The sequence below is a fragment of the Phacochoerus africanus genome, chromosome 16 (genome assembly GCF_016906955.1).
Source record: "Phacochoerus africanus isolate WHEZ1 chromosome 16, ROS_Pafr_v1, whole genome shotgun sequence".
NCBI classification, from domain to species: Eukaryota; Metazoa; Chordata; class Mammalia; order Artiodactyla; family Suidae; genus Phacochoerus; species Phacochoerus africanus.
This window is the reverse complement of record NC_062559.1, coordinates 11,680,178-11,699,466: the sequence shown is the minus strand read 5'-3', so window position 1 is coordinate 11,699,466 and position 19,289 is coordinate 11,680,178. Positions and strand designations below refer to the sequence as shown.

The window sequence follows — 19,289 nt, the reverse complement described above, 5'->3', positions numbered from 1 at the left end:
TTTCCATTTCTCATCATCCTCACAGATTATCTCACTCCCTTCAGCAAAGGATGCACATCACTCGGGTTATTTTTAGAACACCCTTGTGTGCTATATTGGCAGTTCAAAGCACCAGAGAGGATCCACACAAACACACAAGGATTCTCCTGGGGCTTTTGCTTTGTCCTTGACGCTCTTTTCATAGCTCCCTAAGGGCTTCCCTCTAGCACCCAGGTGGACCACATTAAAGGTTTTAATTCCACGCTCCCCCACCTCCGGTGAATCTACAATAAATATTTATTAAGCATGATGGGAACTAATGTTAAGAATAAAACAGGACATAATAAGCTATTTCTGTGGCATAGACAGAGCCTGAAGCTACACATCCATACTCCAAGTTTATATTTCGGGTCCTGCCCTTGCCCAAATTTCAGGAGTCTACCAAGAGCAAGAGGAGCGGTACTAGGAGTTACAGTCGTGGCTCATCGGAAACGAATCTGATCAGTAACCATGAAGACACAAGTTCGATCCCTGGCCTCACTCAGTGGGATAAGGATCCTGCGTTGCTGTGGCTGTGGTGTAGGCTGGGAGCTGTAGCTCTGATTCGACCCCTGGCCTGGGAACTTCCATATGCCGTGGGTGCATCCCTCAAAAGACAAAAAAAAGAAAAAGAGAGAGAGAAAGAGAGAAGTGGTACTGCTCTCCCCCCACCCTTCACTCTACCCCCAAATGCAACTAGTACAAGTGGAGCTAAGTATTTTTGATGACAAAAGAGCCAGTCCACCCAAAAGTCACAGAACATGTTCCCTCCTGCACAGAGCCATGCGTATCTGGCAACGCAGGGGAAGATGCAGTTTACGAAGAAAAGTGAAGGCAGACTCCCCATCTCAACCCTTATGGAAATCAGTCACCAGCGCAGTGAGGGAAGGAGAGAGAGACACAGGACAAGCAGGACGATGGGGACACCGAGAATGACTCTTCCTTTTTCCCTTTCTGCAATGCTCTCTCCTTCCTCGTTATATCGCTAAAGTATAACTTCTTACTTATGGAGACAGACTTCTGAATTCAAGAACTATGTCATTCGAGGTTGTCATTTAAGGATGACCGGCTAGGGGTTTCTGTGGGTTTAAGAAATTAGTGCCTAGACACTGATTCCTCAAAGCAGCACCATTCAATAGAACATTCAGCAGGGATGAAAATGGCCCACATTTGTGCTGAGCAACGGGGCGGCTACTAGCCACCCATGGCTGGTGAGCACTTCATGTGTAGCAAACGTGACTGAGGAAGCGACTCTGACTTACTTCACTCCTCTCGACAGGCACACGTGGCCCACGTCTACCACAGCGGACAGTCCTACGTGAAACGGTAAAGTGCCATCCTCTGGACAAAATAAGTACTCTTCTTGGCCACCTCACAAAGGTTTAGCCAAAGTACACATGGATTTCTTTATCAGCTCTGTGTCAACTCAGTGAAAGAAAGCTGACCCAAACCTCTCAGACAAATAGCTTAGCCAGTTCTAGAAGAACTGACCACAGGCATTTCTCGATCTGTAATAGGGTTAAGCGGAGGGCAGTGCAGGCATGAAGTCTGAAAAATGGAGATAATAGCAAAGAGTAGTTAAGAAAGAGCTTTCCCTTTCTTATTTAAGAAAGAAGAGGGAAATAAAAGGAGGCAAGTAGGGGGAATCTTGAATGTTCTAGAAGTGTCTGATGTCTCCAGTAAATATAACACATGCCAAATAAACATGTGGCCAAACTGAAATGACAAATCCTAAGTGAAGTGTCTGCAACCTAAGCAAAACTAGGGAAATGTCATCAGTAATTTGTTGAATTGGCAGTCTAGAAATTGGGCTCTTGGAATGAGTTTTATATCAGTTGGCCTGAGGCCATGCTAATCCATATACTCATGGCAACCGATGGCCTCAGCAAGGGAACTAAGGGCCCCAGAGCCACACCTACACTTATGCAGACTATGTCCTGCACCAGGGCATCCAGACAAGGGTCAGGTGGAGACAGAAATCCAGCCTCAGTGCCACCCGCCATACACTAATTCCTAGCTCTTTCCTCGGAGTAGGAAAGATATTTGTTAATTTGTTCGCCTTGACTTGAGACCTGTTCCCAATTCTAACAAAGACATCATATGAGCTAGTGGTGGCCCTGCTTAGACCATATTTTTGGATTACCACTCAATTCCCGTAAAGTAGCCCATAGGTAAAGCATCATGCTCTCCAATTAGGAACAGCCCGAAAAGTGAAGGTGATTGAAAAATCACCTTTAGATAAGGGATAAGTGAAGAATCAAAGTGGAGATGGTTTAGTCTAAGGAAAAGAGAGCTAAAGAAAAATGTGATACTTGGCTTCAAATATTCGAAGACCTATCAGAGAGAAAAAGGGGAGGACTATCCTAAATATCCCCCGGAAGAGAAACTGTGATATCAGTAGGTAAAAAATAAAGGAGTCCGCTTTGGACTCAACATAGAGGCAGCACGGTATAAGAGGGGAAAGTGTGAGCTTTGGGTGACCTAGAACTGAGTCTGAATCCTGACTCCATCAATAACTACCTCTTTGACTTGAAGCAAATAGTTTCCCCTAAGATTCAGTGTTCTCGTCTATATAAATCACTAACCCAGAGAGTTGTGATAATTAAATAAGAGAACACCAAAAAAGAAGGCACAAAATACCTAATTCACGCTAAATACACATTAATGGATAATACTTTAGCTTTTCCTACAACAAAAACTTTCTAACAATTAGATCCAACCAATGGGATCTCCCTCAGGTAGCCAGGGACTGCTGACATGGAAAACATTCACTAGCAGAGGCTGGTGGACCTTTTGCGAGGATATTTTAAAAGGTAGAGTTTTTTGGGTTTGTTTTCTCAGTTAAAAAACAAAACAAAAGAAACCAGCCCCAGTTAACTTAAACCAAAAGGAAGTTCCTCGGGAAGATGCTGGATGATTCACATTCAAGAGGAGGGCCGGTGATCCAACCCTGGAAGGGACAGGAACCAGGGCAGCAGACCCTGCCCCACGAGGGCACTGCTAACGGAAATGAACAAACCAGCACTTCCTCTGACGGTCCTCAAAGAGGCCAAGTCCAAAAGATTCCAGGGACCAGGCTCCCATCACATGCCCTAAGGAGGGATCGGTGTGGTGAGAGGAAGCCACCTTCTACCACCGATTCTAAAGACCTCACTGGCTTCCTTGGGACAAAGCCAGGCACCACGAATGACTCCCAGGAAGTGGTTCTCTGAGAATGAGACACTTGTCTCGATGCATACCCGTTGCACCACCACTTGTCTAGGCTAGAACAGAGAGGACAGAAATGCCTGGAAAGAGGACCATGAGCCTCCCCGCAGGGCTCATGCTGCCTTCAAAACCAATGGTAATGCAACCAGGTCACCTGCCTGCTTTGAATTCTGACATCTCCCCTTCTACACACACACCTAGCGGGACATTAAATACACATCTTCCTCTATACCCATACCGTCATTCCCAATAAAGTCCAGGACTTGGGCTAGCCTTGTCCAGTATTTCCTTATGTCTTCATTTCGTAACGTTTTTATTAAAAACATTTATTCTGATTACAAACGGACTATGTGGCAACTACGGAAAATTTAGAAAATATGAAAAGTTTCAAGCAATGACAAACTACGCATCATTTGTCTTTTGTCTTCATTTTTAAGAGCCTGAATTGCCAGCAAAAGCTCAATGCAATGAAATCTTGGCCACAGTCCAACTCCTTGGCTGCAACCAGATCTTGCTCTAAGCCATATTCCTTCAAAACAGAACTCGCAACTAGCCAGAGCAGCCCATGAGGATGTTATCAGTTCATGTCAAAAACGGCCTCAGAAAACATACCTGTCTGGCAGTGGTGTTTTCTGGAGCTACCTTCGAATTCTTAAAACTGCAGTTCACTCTTAATCACAGGACATGGGAGTCAGGCTATTAGGCGATGAGCTCTCTGGAATCTTCTCCATATATCCAACGAATGTGTCGAGGCGCCTATTTCTCCCCCTAAAGTCACTGAGCCACAGGAGCATATGCTATATGGAGACGTGAAATGCAGCTGCTGTAAAACTGAAATGCTATTCTTGGAATACCTATGTCATTACTGGAGCCGAATCTCCTTTACCATGAAATGGCTGCTGCTTAGCAACTAATGCAAAAGAAGCAGCTGAAGAGGTCTCTGTCTTCTCCCCCCCTCCGGAGGAGGAAGAGTTTGAAACACATAGCATCTGGCTGGTGGTTTCCAACCGCATGGTTTTCACGTACACAGGAAGAGTCGAGAGGAGAACACCGAAGCCATCCTCCTGTCGATGCAACACGGATTCGCAATGCCCGCCAGCGGTGGGTCCCAACTTCATTCGTTGTGATGAACTTGGATTCCAACTTCATTCATTGCGATTGACAGCTGAGGTAAATCCAAGTAAATAAAAGTAACAAAATGGCAACGGTGAGAATTAACTTTCCGGAGAGCAGGGCGAGGAGGCAGTGTCCTGAAGTGAACGTGGTACTTCAGATCCAAACTAAGCCTGGCAGTGCCCAACACAGGCATGTGGCTTTGGAGAAGGCACTTAGTGGCCATGCCTGTTTCCTGAACTGTCCAAGGGCTTGGAAAACAATGCCTGTTCTCCCGGTTTTGAGAGTAAAATTAGATCAATTATGTGAAAGCTGTTTATAAACGGTAAAGCTCTAAAGGAGCCACACATTTTTAAGTACCTAAATTTAGTCAGTATTAACAATTTAAGAAATCTCCAGAAATTTGTCTTTTGTTAAAAAAAAAATCCCTTAGATGCTGTTATAATTCTGCACTGGCTCATAGAAAGCTTCTGTTTTAATCTTTAAATAGCTTCTGCGTTTATTTTTGAACGAGAGGTTTATTTTGCTAAGAAATTCTGAAGGTTTTCTTCAAATGTGAAAAAAAAAATGACTCAGGTTTTTTAAATGCTCCTTTGGAACTTTCTAGGTGTCTATAACTACACACATGAATATCCTTCTGAATTCTGGAAAATGTTGTTACAGAAGAACTTGGGCTGCAAGGACTTGCAGGCTGAATACGCCCTTCAGTTAAAGGTGAAAGATTCAAACCGTCTTAGAATATATTTTTAAAAGAATCAAACGGTACATACCCCACCATGCCAGCCCCACGAAGTGCATGTCAACCGTTCCTACCCTCTTCACCGGCCCCCACTACGTACTATTACCCACGTCCCCTCCCATTCCGCTGCGATTACAACTCACGAGGTCTTGTACCGGATGTAGAACTGGAAGCGGGGAGTCCCAGGCTATAATCCCCGCAAATCTTTTCCTGGCTCTAGGAAACTAGATTTATTCCCCTATTCATGCAATGGAAAATTCATATAGTTTTAAAAAGAACCGCCAAGGAAAGCTCAAGCTTAGCCTCCTTACAATGGCTAGTCCCTGTAGCTATTCACGGAGCTGGGTCTATGTTTGAACAGGAAAGGAATTCTTGTTTGCTTAGCCATCAACCCGTGTTAAGACCTTTCTCTCTGTCCTGGGTTGGGAATGCCTGGGCCCGCTAAGATGAAACACACTGCTCTCTCCTCTCCAGGGATGTGGGTCTCACAAAGTGGGGGTGGAAATGTGGCTATTTGCACACAGAAAATGGGAAAGGGTGAAGAACCAGAGTGAAAAGTTACATTGAGGAGGCAGTAAGCAAATACGGGCACAGACCTAACCTCTGCCACTTCACGAGCTATGTGGCCTCAGGCAAGGTGCTTAAACCCTAAGCCCCAAAGTCCTTAACTGTAAGATGGAAATAACAGTCTCTACCTCATGGAGGGTTAAAGGAAATACTATATATAAAACATTTAGCCGCTCTTGGCACAGATTAAGGCTTTCATAACATCAGTAACCTGTACTGATTAATACTCCCAAGCAGGTGGGTAAGTAAATTAACACGTGCCGTCCAAATGTGAACCAAGAGAAGCGGCACTTCGGGAGCACTTTGGAAGTACACAGGCTGCCTCTGCAGCCTCCGAGGACAGTCTATCAGAGGCCACCAGGTAGGCCAAGAACAGTGATGTCTACTGCTGTTTGGTCATTGGGAGAAAAGGCAGGGAGAGTCAGGAAGGCAGGCGGCCCCATGAGGGTCCCCTCTGCCTGGGAAGCCCATGCTCTGCAGCTTCTGGGGCTCAAGGTCCTTGGGGTTCCTCCTGTCTAGCTTCAGAGGCTGAGGACAGCACTTCCACTGGAGAGAAACAAAGATAGGCGACTGCTTAGTGACTGAGAGGAGGCCAGTTTGAAAAGAAGGTTTTAAATCAGGCTCTCTTCTCAGAAACCTCTGCAGGGAGTGCCCTCCGTCTGAGAGAGACGGCCTCAAACCCTGTCAGGCACATAAGGACAATGATGAGAATACCGTCCTTTCAGTTTGAAGAATGTTCCAGAAGTTTGTCTCAAAGTGCTACATGGAACCCTTTCCAACTGCTTCCACTTAAGCTTATGTAAACCTCCTTTTTTGAATCTTTAAACAAATTGCTTTCAAGGGTTTTTAAAACAAAAATTTACTTTTCCATAGCATTTTGACATCTTATACACAAAGGAATGACACATTTTAAAATGTCCTTTGGACCTTGCAAGAAGTCTGTTTTCTTGGCTGTTTCCTAATGATCAATGTGATACACCAAAGCTATGAAACTGCCTTTGCTTTGACTTTGGAAGAAAAAAAAAATGGTTTTACTTCCTCCATACCTACCTCATGGTCCTGAGCCAGTTTTATGTGCTCAACGAATATTCAATAATCTTTTAAAATTAAAAAACTATAAATTCTGTGGTTGGGTCTCGCAGAGATAACTTGTAGCACGTCCCAGAAGGCAGAGTCTTCCATTCTGAAATCACCCAGGACAGGCAGCGTCTGGGAAGCCTTTTTCTCTAACTGCCAGGACACAGCAGCCAGCCATTGTCTGCACACACAAAGACGACGTCAGCCAGCCAGGCCAGAAGAAAGACAACCTCTGTCCTGGGGTCCCTGGTGACAACTCTATTTCTAGTACCTCTGTCTTTATCTACCTTTCTATTCCTGACCCCGAGGCTCTGAGCCCCCTGTTCCACAACCCTCCACGTCTGGCTTCCTGCTCCCAGAGGAGCCGCTGGGCGTGTGGGCCGCTGCCCTCTGATGCCTCTGCTCACCGTGCCTGTCTTCGCCAGCCTTGGCCTTCGGCCTGATCCTGTCTCCAGAGCACTCAGAAGCAGCCTTCTCCTCTTCACATCCTCTCAGAAGAGTGAACGAGGTTTTAATAAGTTGTGAAAGGAAACGCACATATTCTGGACCTTGATGAATGCCAAAACCTGTAAATCAAATTTCCTAAGTGTATGTCTATCTCGTTTTCATGTTATCTGAATAACTCCATCACTAGCTCCTGACACTTGATGAATGTTCAATACACTTGATGAATGAAAAACAAAATCTGTGGGGCTCCGGCCGTGGGGCGACGGGATGAGCAGTATCTTGGGAGCACTGGGATGCAGGTTTGACCCCTGGCCCAGCACAGGGGGTTAAGGATCTGGTGCTGCCACACCTGCAGCTTAATTCGCAGCTGTGGCTGGGATCTGATCCCTAGCCCGGGAACTCCACATGCCTCAGGACAGTCAAAAAAAAAAAAAATTAAAAACTTAAAAAATTTTTTAAAAAGAAATCTGCTTCTTCACTGGAGTTAAATATGGATGACACCACAAACACATTTACAGCACTTACTTTGGGACAGGCAGCATCATCAGTATCGATCTTCAAACAATCATACAAAGTACGTATGTACTGTTATCATTGCTATTACTCAGGGACCCTAAGGCACAGAGAGGGTAAGTAACTTGCCCATGGTCCCACAGCAGTTGAGGTGGAGAACTGAACTGAACTGAGCCTGAAGAGTCAGGGCTCTTAGCAACTACTCTGCCTCTCATGTAACTGAAGAGGAAGAATAATGACGCTTGATTACAGTTTAATTATTACTGTTTCAAGCTTTTCATTTTTCCCCCTCCATCCAACAAAAGCCAGACCATTAATATTATAGCTTAACTCAGAAGTGGGTCCTTGTCAGAGCATTATCTGTGAGTCTGAAAATCTAAAGGCAATTCTCCTCTTGCACAAAATCCATGGAAGTTAAGAATAAGAACTACAGAAGTCCCTGTCTAAAAGCTGTTGCATTAAAAAAACAAACAAACAAAAATGACAACAACCACAAAACAGTTTTTTTTCCATTTCAAAGGATCACAAAAACCTCAGGACTGGAAGCCAAGAACACTAAAACTAATCTGCAAAGACACTTCTTCCCACTTCTACCCAACCACAGCCTCCTCTTTCAACCAGTACACATCCCATCCCCCTGATTGTTTGATTTTTTTTCCCTACAATTACTCCAACAGTGCTCACACAACCTCTCCTTGAATACTATGGATGCTAGAAACTCACCAGCCACCTTCGAGGGCTTTATATGTTACAGGAACAAAAAGTAGCTGGCACTTTTTCCAAGACTTTGTTGTTAAACGAGTGAAAAACAAAATACATGCTTAATTTAGAGTCACAAAGTTGTCTGAGGACTTCTTCCTAAAGTAACTTTTCCACCGAAATCAATCAGGTGCGTTGGAAGGAGAGAATGGATGAAATACTGTAGAATGGAGGCCATGGGGATAACCTTGGGCTGGCTGGACAACGGTCAGGGCACATTCTAGAACATAGGGTAGCCAGCTTTCTGCACTTATAAGTTCTACTTGTAGAAGGAAGCGTCAACAGAAAATTCCCTCAAGAGAAAAATCAATGATGGTCCTTTGAAAGGGATGAGCCAGACAGAAAGCCGGAGAGCTAATTAGTGCTACTCAGAAGGCAAATTAAGGCCTTTTCTTTGACAAGCTGCAAATAGCTGGTTAAGCAAGAGATTCTGCAGCCCTCTCCAGCCTCCAACAGCTGGCTAAACGGCTGATGCAGGTACTCACGCAGGAAGCTGTAAACAGAAACGGCCCTGGGCCCTTGGACAAAGTGTAAAAGAGAAAAACGCAGACCTTTCTCTGAATAGAAAGGAAAAGTCATCATTGAGATGGACAGGGCACGAGTGATAGAGTCACTGATTTAAAGAAGGCGAATCAATTCATTCATTCAATAAATATTTATCCAACACCTACTGAGCAATAAGAACAGGAATCAGAGAGTCAAATGATAAGGTGCCATTTCTGTCCTCAAAGGAGCTAACAACTTAGCGAGGAATAATAAGACATTTCAAGTTAATTCTGTGCAAGGCATTGCACTGAGTTCTCTACACACAGTAACTCATTTAAGTCTCACAACAAATCTCTGAGGTAGGTGTTATTATTACAGCGTTTTAGAGACAAGTACGGTAAACCTCCAAGGGGGTTACAGAGCAAGCCCAACATCTGCTAGGTTCAAATCCCGGTCTACTTCCAGAATAGGAAATTACAGTTCAGTCCTAACCCAGCTGTCTGAAAGCATCGTGCAAGCACAGGAGAGGATGAACCACTGAACCCCAGAAAGTGGACCCTTGTGAGCTCAAGCCTAGGGAGGCGTGTGCCTGATGGACAGGCCAGAAGTGAGTTTGGGGAATGTTTTGTGCCAACACACCTAACTTAATGCTCTTCTTTCTTTCATCTTCTTCTATACGGCTTTGATTTGTTATGCCTTGCAGTTGGCATAAAATTCAAGCCAGTTCAAACAATTAGAAATCAGCCCATTTGATTTGATCAACTTCAAAGAAACATAAAAAGCTTAACAGCTTCGATTTTGTTCTGTTCCCTACCTTCCTCCCTGTCACCCAGTCACATAGCACCATTAATGTAGGAAGGACGACCCTAAAACTACAATTACGGGGTCTCGGAAAAGACAGTTAGGATCAAAGTCACCAACGCAAATCCGTGCACGAAAGCAAGTGTCACAGCCCAACATGCAGGCAAAACAGTCTTCTGGATGCTTCTCGTCTCAGAGGGAATGCCCCTGAACCCACTTCAAGGACACTTCAAGGTTGAGTAAGGAACGAGGATTGCAGATCCCAGCCCAGAAAAGCCTGGATGTGGCAGCTCTCCTGAGCCCTCTCTAGGAGGCCTCATTTTCTCAGACTGGAGAGGTCCAAAGAGCTAGCGAGCTCTTGTCTAATTAAAGCTGCCACAGCACCAACCAATACCAGTAAAGCTCGCGCCAACTTCTTCATCCTCTGATGCCCTAGGAACCTAGTGCTGTCACTCTCCCACGTGAAAACCAAGCCTCTAAAAGACCAATGGGATGAAGTGGTTCCAGGGCCATCTTGCCTGGTGTCCACACTTACCAAAGGCCTAAGTAATGACCGATGAAGGAAACAGTTCAGTTAGAACCAAAGTTTTCATCTGCTCCTGAAATCTCTAAATATCGAACAAATATGTAAAGCACAGACAAAAATATCAAATAAATAAAAGTGATTTACAAAGGAGGATGCCCCATGGTGATATTCAGGAAAAGAAAACTTCTCTCCATACACTAGCAATTTCCATGCAAGGAAAAACAATTCCATGCTCTCCTACTTGGCTCTCAACAGCCCAAGAGTCTTGCCTATAATCAAAATCTTTTTTTTTTTTTTTGTCTTTTTAGGGCCACACCCATGGCATATGGAGGTTCCCAGGCTAGGGGTCGAATGGGAACTGTAGCTGATGGGCTACACCACGGCAATGTGGGATCCGAGCCATGTCTGTGACCTACGCCACAGATCATGGCAACACCGGATTAACCCACTGAGCGAGACCAGAGATCCAACCTGCATCCTCATGGATGGTAGTCAGATTCATTTCTGCTGAGCCATGATGGGAACTCCATCCTATAATCAAAATCTTACATTGCAGGCAATGCTCAGAAATGGAAACACTATATTCTTATCAACATGTAAAGAATAATAGACCCTTTTTTGGAGTTCCCATCATGCTCAGTGGTTAATGAATCCGACTAGGAACCATGAGGTTGCGGGTTCGATCCCTGGCCTCGCTCAGTGGGTTAAGGATCCAGCGTTGCTGTGAGCTGTGGTGCAAGTTGGTGGCTACAGTTCCGATTAGACCCCCAGCCTGGGACCCTCCATATGCCACGGGTGCAGCCCTAGAAAAGACAAAAAAAAAAAAAAGAAGAAGAAGAAGAAGAAGAATAGACCCTTTTTTTATCTGGTAACATAATCTAAGAAGTTGAACACTCCTTGCCACAACTGTTATCTCATACCAAGAACTCCCTTTCAGGAGGGTCTGGTGTTCCCATACTGGTTTCTAAGCAGAGAAAATAAAGCACAGGTGTCAATCTCTTATAAGCAATGGTAACTGCACAGTCCTCTTTACAAACAAAACCACACTTTATCATTTATTTTGTGCTGCCCAAAAAGGCACAGACAAGCCAGCTCTTGCCTGGACCTAGGTTCACCTACATAACACCTGGGTAGTCTTTATTAAAAGGCGTATAAAACACGAACATGAGTATCTTCACAGAGATGGCAGGTGTCACGTAGGTGGCTCTGCTCTCAGAAGCAAAAACTAATATATTTTCTGGTGATCGTGAATTTATATTCACCTCTATTTCTGAAAGAGGAGAGGAGTTCCTTGAAATTACATAACCAAAGGGACACAGCGCAAAGAATAAAGCATACAAGAGATAGTAAATAATGACCTCTGGTATATTATGGAAGAGGTAAAAGAAGCTGCTTACACTGCACACATACATGCAAACACAGACACCGGAGGAAAGAGTTCACACCAGAAATGAAAGTTCAGGGAAGCATGATGGGATCACAAGAGAATGTCAGATCTGGGTTTAAAGTCCACCTCCTACCCAAGCTCTAAGCCTCTATTTTTTTTTTTTCTAAAACAGAAATAACCATAATCACATCATTAGACAATCAGGAAAAGTAACTAAGAAATAACATACAATATAACACTTAAGCACAGTGCCTGGTACACAGGAGACCGTGTAAGTCAGCTACCTTCTCCTCCCCCTCCCCAGCACATTTCAGAAAGATTCCTTTTTCATTTAACTGACTTAAATGGGAATTTTTACAGTGGTTTAAAAAAAAAAAAAGTTCCTACACATTATACAGTCATTGGCACCTATGTATCTGTTGCAGCACCAAAATTTGCAAAGAAAAAGGAAGTAGTAATTTCAAGAGAAAAGTACCAGCTCACTTGCACTGCCTTCTGAAACCTTCAGCTTGAACAGGCTACAGCAACTATTTGCTCTAGGGGAGCAGAATCTGCAATAAAGGAAAAATTCTCATGGGAAAAAAATGGTTCCCCAAAAAAGAAAGGGAAGATAATGAAGGGAAATCTAGGGGTATATAAAAGAGTTTATTTTACTTAACAAAGTAAAAGTCAGGCAAAATGAATAATCTGCCTCCAGAAATGGTTATTTAAAGGTTTCTGGTAAAGGGCTCTGGTTCCTAAAAAGACAGGAGTCATTGCATATGCCCACCCACTCCTCACTTATTTTTAAACCCTAGCTTATATGTTCCTTAGCAACAGAAGGAGCAGATGAGACCCCGCTACACACACGCACACGCACACCCTCTCCCCGAGCCCCCTTCTTCTTCCCTGCCAAGTGTCATTCTGCAATTACCCATGTTCTTCAAAAGGCATTTCTGACCACTTGCAAATCCCTCCCTCCCCACCTCAAAGGATCCCTCCTCACGCAACAGCCATGCTTCACACCCTCACGGAACCCTTTCACTAAGATGCCATCCCATGAGGTCTGCCTGTCCTCTCGCCTTTAACTGCCACCAGTCGCCGTCCTCAAGTGCCCCCAGAGGGAAGGGGATGTGGGCCTCACTGAGGAGCCAGCGCCCAACTCTAGCCAAAGCTGCTCTTCTCTTACAGATCGTTCATTCATTAACCCACCAAGGAAATGCCCAGGCCCAGTTACATCTGAGTCCAGCATGAATGGCTGCCAAGGTGAGCAGGTAGGCCATTCACCCTGACCCTAAAAAATATATAAAATAATATTCATCAGAATGGAGCCATCCTCTAGGTTACTCAGGACAAAAACACCTGCCAGATGAAATATCTACCTTGCACTGTCTTTCCTCTGACTTTGGGACTCTGCCCCGCCTTGTTTGGCTGGGCATGGCTTATGAGTTATCAATTGTTTATCCTTTGGGGAGGAAAAAAAAACCCAGCAGCAATTCTCAGATACCCGTGTGCCTGGGGAGCCTGTTAACAATGCCTACCCACAGAAAGTTTGATTTTGTTAAGTCTGGGGTGGTGGGCATTTTTAAGCAGCCCCCTAAGGTGATACTGCTACAGGAGGTTTCCTGCCTTGGAGCCTGGGGTGAAGCTGTATTTTAAAGGAAATGTTCACGAAGTAGGATCCACCTCTATAGGTTGTAAGGCAGATGCGGTGTTATTATTTCCCTACCAAAAAACACGGCGTCTGGGACCATGTCTAAGTGTGCACGGCATTACACACGCATGTGTGAGCAAGCAACCCAGAAAGCCATGCCCTACGCAGCGCCCATTTGCAAGAGAGAGGCTCCGGGAATGACCCTGGCCAAGAGGCAAACTGAAATGATTTCCCTTGCAAACCCTGGCTTTGCAGCCCTACCCAGGGAGAAGGCTGATGATGAATACCAATGACATAGGAACGATCCTCCACCTGGGAGCCCAGACCCACAAGGTGCTTCAGGTACTCAACCCCGCCCCCCCAGCCCCACAACTCTCAGTTCCTAAATTAGGCTGAATGTAGTCCCTGGTCCCCTAAGGGCCAGACAGGCCATCATAACTAGCAAGTAGAACTGCCTGTGTCCTAGCATCGCTCCCTAGAGCTACCGCCCTCTCCACCATCTGTCTATTTTTAGAAACCAAAAATATAAAGAGAAAGATCCATTTTGTCCTGAGCTACGTAACTAAAAGAGCAAGTCGGGTGGGAAACTCCCCCCAATGCACCCTGAACAAAATGCACGTGGGGGACCAGGGTGCAACACCCTCCCCAGGAAGACCTTTTTGGAGTCGTCAGAAGCCAACTCTTAGACACAGAGCACATGCCCTAGTGACCAGGGCCTCCAGTCTTGGCGAGGCCTACGGGGATCCCGGTGATTCACGCACATGCCCCCAGAAAGACAACACACACCCTCACAAACCCACACACCTCTGTCATCCGCTTTTGCTTACATAACAGCACATGGTGTGACAGGCTTAATACTTTATGTGGGTTTCTGGAAAGGACTGCAAAGAGGAAAGGAGGAGAGTCACAAGAATGCTTTTACTGACCCCTTTTCAAGAAATTCTCCCAGCCCAAGAAAGTGCACATCTTTTAATTCTATGTTTTTTAATCACCTCAACTTTTAAAATTAACAAGCAATAAAGGCAGTCTCCCAAACTCTCCAAACCCATCAATATCTTCACCCTTGCCTGAGGGTGGGGGGGGGGGGGGACACAATGGATCCTCACGTCTCATTTGTGACTCCTGAACAGTTTGGGGTAGACTTTGAGCACCATTTGGTGGCCATTACCCCACACTGTCCTTGTCTTGTAAATATGTCCATCCTAGAGGCAAGCATGGCCCCATTCTGGCCTTCACCCCTTGCTTGCCAGCAGGCTCGCCAAGTCCTCCTTTTGGGCACACCCGGGAGAGAGGGAGAGAGCACGTGTACGAGTGACCCCCGGAGCCAGCTGCGTATCTACAGACACAGATTCTCAACGACTCTTCCTTTATGTGGGATTTCGGTGCTGGTCCAACTTCCAGCAGGATTTCTCTTCAGGATATAGCGTTCTTTTCTGCCTGTCGGTGATCTCAAGTATTAACTTAGGGCCAAAGGTTTAACCAGTGAAATTGGCAAGGTAAGGGGGAGTGGCTGAAGATGACACAGGCTTAGGGACAGCTTTGAGGACTTCCCTCAAGAAAACCTGGCATCTCTGTGTGTGCACCCCCGCTCCCACACACTCACGCATTTTTATTGTTGTTGTTCTGACCTCGGGGACCTAGTCTTCTCTCCTGCTCCGGGTGGGGGGGGGGGGGACCAGACGCACGTAGCCTCCCTCCAGCCCAGAGGGATGGGATCAGAAGTGAACACAAAGCTCTGAAGGTGGGGGGGGGGGGGTGGGCAGAAAGAGAGAGGGAAGGAGGAAGAAAGAGAAAGAGAGTGCGCCCAGGTGCCCCCAAGTCGTGGAAGCGCCTCTCCGAGGACCGGCACAGAGCGGGTCTCGCGCCCCGCGGTGGCACCTGTCTCCCGGCTGGCTGGGCTCGCGCGCCTACCTGTAAGAGACCTGCTTCCGGAAAGTTAAGTTCCTCAGCTTCTCCTCCAGCGCCTCGTCCTTCTCTTTCGGGCCAGCGGCCCCGGGCTCTTCCAGGGCAGCGGCCCCTGCCGCCGCCGCTGCCCCCGCGCCCCTCGGGTCCGCGCCGCCCTCGGCGCCCAGGCAGCAGCTCCCGGCGCCGCTTCCGCTGCTGCTGCTGCCGCCCGTCGCCCCCTTCTCCTCTCCCGCCGAGGAGCTGGGGTTCATGGCGACCGCTCCGGCGGCCGCGGAGGGAGCCGAAGCGGCGCCGCTACAGAGGCAGGGCCGGCGGACGGCGCTGACGGCGGCCACCACCGCAGGAGAGCGAGCAGGTCCGCGCGCCTCTGGCAGGGGCGGCAAATGGCAGCCCCTTCCCGCAGCATCCATCCGCCGCGGCCCCGCACCGGGGCATTGTGGGAAACTCCGTGCCTCCACTCCCCCTCCCCGACCAATCAGAGGCCACCTCCCTCCGCCTCCCCTCTCCCTCCCAGCTGCAAACCCGCGCCCGTCTGCCCCCCTGGCATTTTCCGAAATCGGGAGCAAGAGCCAAGGCCAAACCTGAACTCTGCCCTGAGGCGTCGGGTCGCCAGAGAGGTGGGCGGAGGGGAGGGGATAAGGAGCCGCTGGGCTGGGGGCGCCAGGCGCGGACACAGGCAGCAGGAGAAGAGAGCTCCGTAGGGAGACTCGGAGGACGGCGTGCCGCGCCCCGATTAATACAGGGGGAAGGGGAGCCCCGGAAGAGAGAACTGCCCTGCCGGGCCGGGAGCGGTAGCGCCCACCTTGGTCCTCGTCCCCGATGCCCGATGTCCGGGGCGGCGTTCTCCCTGCCCCCGCTGCCCGGCAGTGCAGAGCTGGAGCCGGGCAGAAGCCGCCCTACGCGGGAAACCTTGGGGGGAGTGCAGCTGGAGCGCGGTCGGTGAGAACTGGAAGAGAATTGAATTCCTGCGGAGGGTAAATTACGGGGTGAGGAGGGAGTCAAGTATAAGATGCAGACGAAGCGCCCACTTCTCTTGGGGCGAGGACTGGGACCCCTTCATCCCTGAATTCTCCAGCCCAGATCTTCCCTTACACATAGAAAGCTCTTCCTAAACAGCTGTTAATAGATTGAATCGGATCACAGCCCTCTCGGTGAAGTAGAAATGCACAAGGAGAGAATGAAGTGAGAGAATCCAGGAGGCAGAGTAAGGACGCGAGCGCTGGGTGCTGTTGCCTTTAGCGCAGCGAGGAGAGGAGGGGCTCGCCCAAGGAGGGGTTCTGAACCTCTTCGGACCCCTCTGCTGAATGGAAGCCGAGCTTGCAGTCCTGCAGATTGAGTTATCCCCTGGACTCCTGTTTTTGCTTCTAAGATTATCGAAAACTCTACGAGGCTTGTATAATGTGCTGCAAAGTGTGTGAGGCATAGTTTTCCAAATTAGGAATTTCCACACAAGAATCACCGCTGTCAACAAACACAAGAGTCATACTTAAGACTAAGTGGAGTAACCCAAATACATATGTACAGGGACGTGGGATGAGAGAACCAGACCAATGATGAATATCAGGTGGGTGATGGGTGACCCCAAATAAGCTGTCTGATTTCTTTTCCCCTTTATTTCCTCATGACTAGAATTAGGAGGTGGAACAAGCTGTCTTTCCTAATTCCCACATTCTGTCATTCTCTTCACATCTTCTCTTATAATATGTCAACAGTCAGGGCATTTCCAGGATAGAGTAAGGAAATAAAAACAAAAAATAAACAGCTAATAATAATAATAATAATAATAAACGTTTAAAAACAGCCAGTGGCTATTAAGCCCTCGTTTTTTCAGGGTACATGTGGTGCTAAGCACTTCACATGCCTCTCTCTGTACTTTTTCACAGGACCCCTCAAATGTGAGTACTTTCCCCACTGCTCAGACTTGTGTAACTGGAAGTTGGCAGAATCAGGAATCACGCTCAGGCTGCCTGGCTGCAGGTCTTTGCTCCCCACCCCTCTTCCTGTGCAGGGTGCCCCATCTTCAGAGGAGACGGTGTGTGTTAGGTGCTTCCACAGTCATGCTGAATGAGACCTGCAAATATCTGGTGTGTCTAACACTAAGGAAACCTCATCTTACCCAGATTACTAGACAGCTTTCTAACTGCTCTGTCTACCTCCTCCAATCAATTCTCTAGCTCGACCTCCCAGATAAGGCTGATATGGTATCCTCTACCTAAAAGTCTTTCAATTACATCATATTGTCATTAGGGCAAAGTTCAAACGACCCCTTCAATGATTTTCAAGGCCATATTAGTGGGTGGTGTACCAGCCCTGCCCCCCTTCCCCTCCACACTGGGTGGTATACCAGTCCCAGACGCTCTGGGCTCCCTCTGCTCCCATCTTTGCAGGCATGAGTCCACTGCTTCCTTTTCCATGCTTCTCCCATCGCTGATGTTAACCCAGCTAACTCCTGCACCACCATCAAATTTTAGTTTCCCTGTCTCTCCCCCCCAGAAACCTCCACTGATCTCCTCCTGGACTTGGTGGGTATACCAGCCGCAGGTATCCATTGCACATTCCGCCAAATTGTGACCACTTTACCTGTTGGTCACTTGTCTCTCTCTCTCTCCCACCTGTACCTCGGGACTATATGTTCCTTATCACCGTATCTCCAGTATAACCTCTGTACCTATTGTAAGCCATCCTTTCGTATTGACTTAGAAAAAGATAAAAGTTTTGAACACATAAACATAAGCTCAAATTCACTTGTAAAATAAATTCAACTCAACTGTAATAAAATGCAGTTTTCTGGAATAAACAATTTGACAATAGGTGGTATTGTTGAGGGGGCAGGAAAACCAACACTTTTTCACATCAGGTGTAGTCAGTCTGGTATAGTCACTCTGATGGGAAATTTGGAAATATGCATCAATATTTGAAATGGCACCCTAATTAACCTAGCAATTATGCTGCTAGTTATTCTCTGATATCCTTGAAGGTATACACTAAAAATTTAAGAGTAAAAACAACCTAAATGTTTGCTACTATAGGACTAATTACCTAAATTATCATTCACCCAAATAATGGAATTCTCTGCAGCCATTAAGAGGAATAAGGCAGGAGTTCCCATTGTGGCACAGCGGAAACGAATCCGACTAGGAGCCATGAAGTTGCGGGTTCGATCCCTGGCCTCACTCAGTGGGCTAAGGATCCGGCATTGCCATGAACTGTGGTATAGGTCACAGATACAGCTCGGATCTGGTGTTGCTATGGCTGTGGTGTAGGCCAGCAGCTGTAGCTCTGATTGGACCCCTAGCCTAGGAACCTCCATATGTTGTGAATGTGGCCCTAAAAAAGGCAAAAAAAAAAAAGGAATAAGGCAAACTGATATGTATTGATATAAGACAATCTCAAAAATACAGCTTAAAGAAAAATTTTCAGGGAGTTCCCGTCATGGCTCAGCAGTGAAGGAACCCAACTAGGATCCATGAGGATGCAGGTTCAAATCCTTGGCCTTGCTCAGTAGGTTAAGGATTTGGCATTGCCATGAGCTGTGGTGTAGGTCACAGACACAGCTTGGATCCCACATTGCTGTGGCTGTGGTGTAGGCCAGTAGCTGTAGCTCTGATTCGACCCCTGGGAACCTCCATACGCCGAGGGTGAGGCCCTAAAAAGCAAAACAAAATAAAAAATGAAATAGGTTCAGAGTGCTTAGTATGCTATCATTTATAGAAAAAAGGAGAATAGCTACAAATATAATATTTCAGGACAGATACATAAGACAATAATGATAATCAGCCAGAGTTGAGTGGCTTTGTTAAAATCTTGAGTTTCGCCTATTAAATCAATACCAACAAGAGACAGAAAGTCTCCCAGGCTAACAGGAAAGCCAGCTGGACCAATCAGGTGTGTATTTGTATGTTTAAAGAATGTATTGACAAAGACAGGCTGCTAAACAAAGGAAAACAGAGTAAGAAAATAATGCTCATTGATTAGGCACTGGAATTTAAGACAGAGAGAGAAACCTATACCTGAGAAGCACAAATAATTCCAGCATAAGGTAAATGAATTCTTATGTGGGTTGGCCTTCTGAAAAGTTACTTAAAATATCAGTTATCCAATTCATTTTCCT

General features: G+C 46.5%; 1 protein-coding gene across 2 annotated transcripts in view; it reads right to left on the bottom strand.

Annotated features, from left to right (window-relative positions):
* DGKI (diacylglycerol kinase iota) overlaps positions 1–15,588 on the bottom strand; it is a 471,782-nt gene extending 456,194 nt beyond the window's left edge. Inside the window, exon 1 of one of the 2 annotated variants that reach the window (XM_047763504.1) lies at positions 15,185–15,588. In XM_047763504.1, the coding sequence (XP_047619460.1) occupies positions 15,185–15,588 (404 nt within the window). The remainder of the gene's footprint in view (positions 1–15,184) is intronic. The other variant, XM_047763505.1, reaches the window with a different exon arrangement.
* Between the last annotated feature and the right edge of the window lie 3,701 nt (positions 15,589–19,289).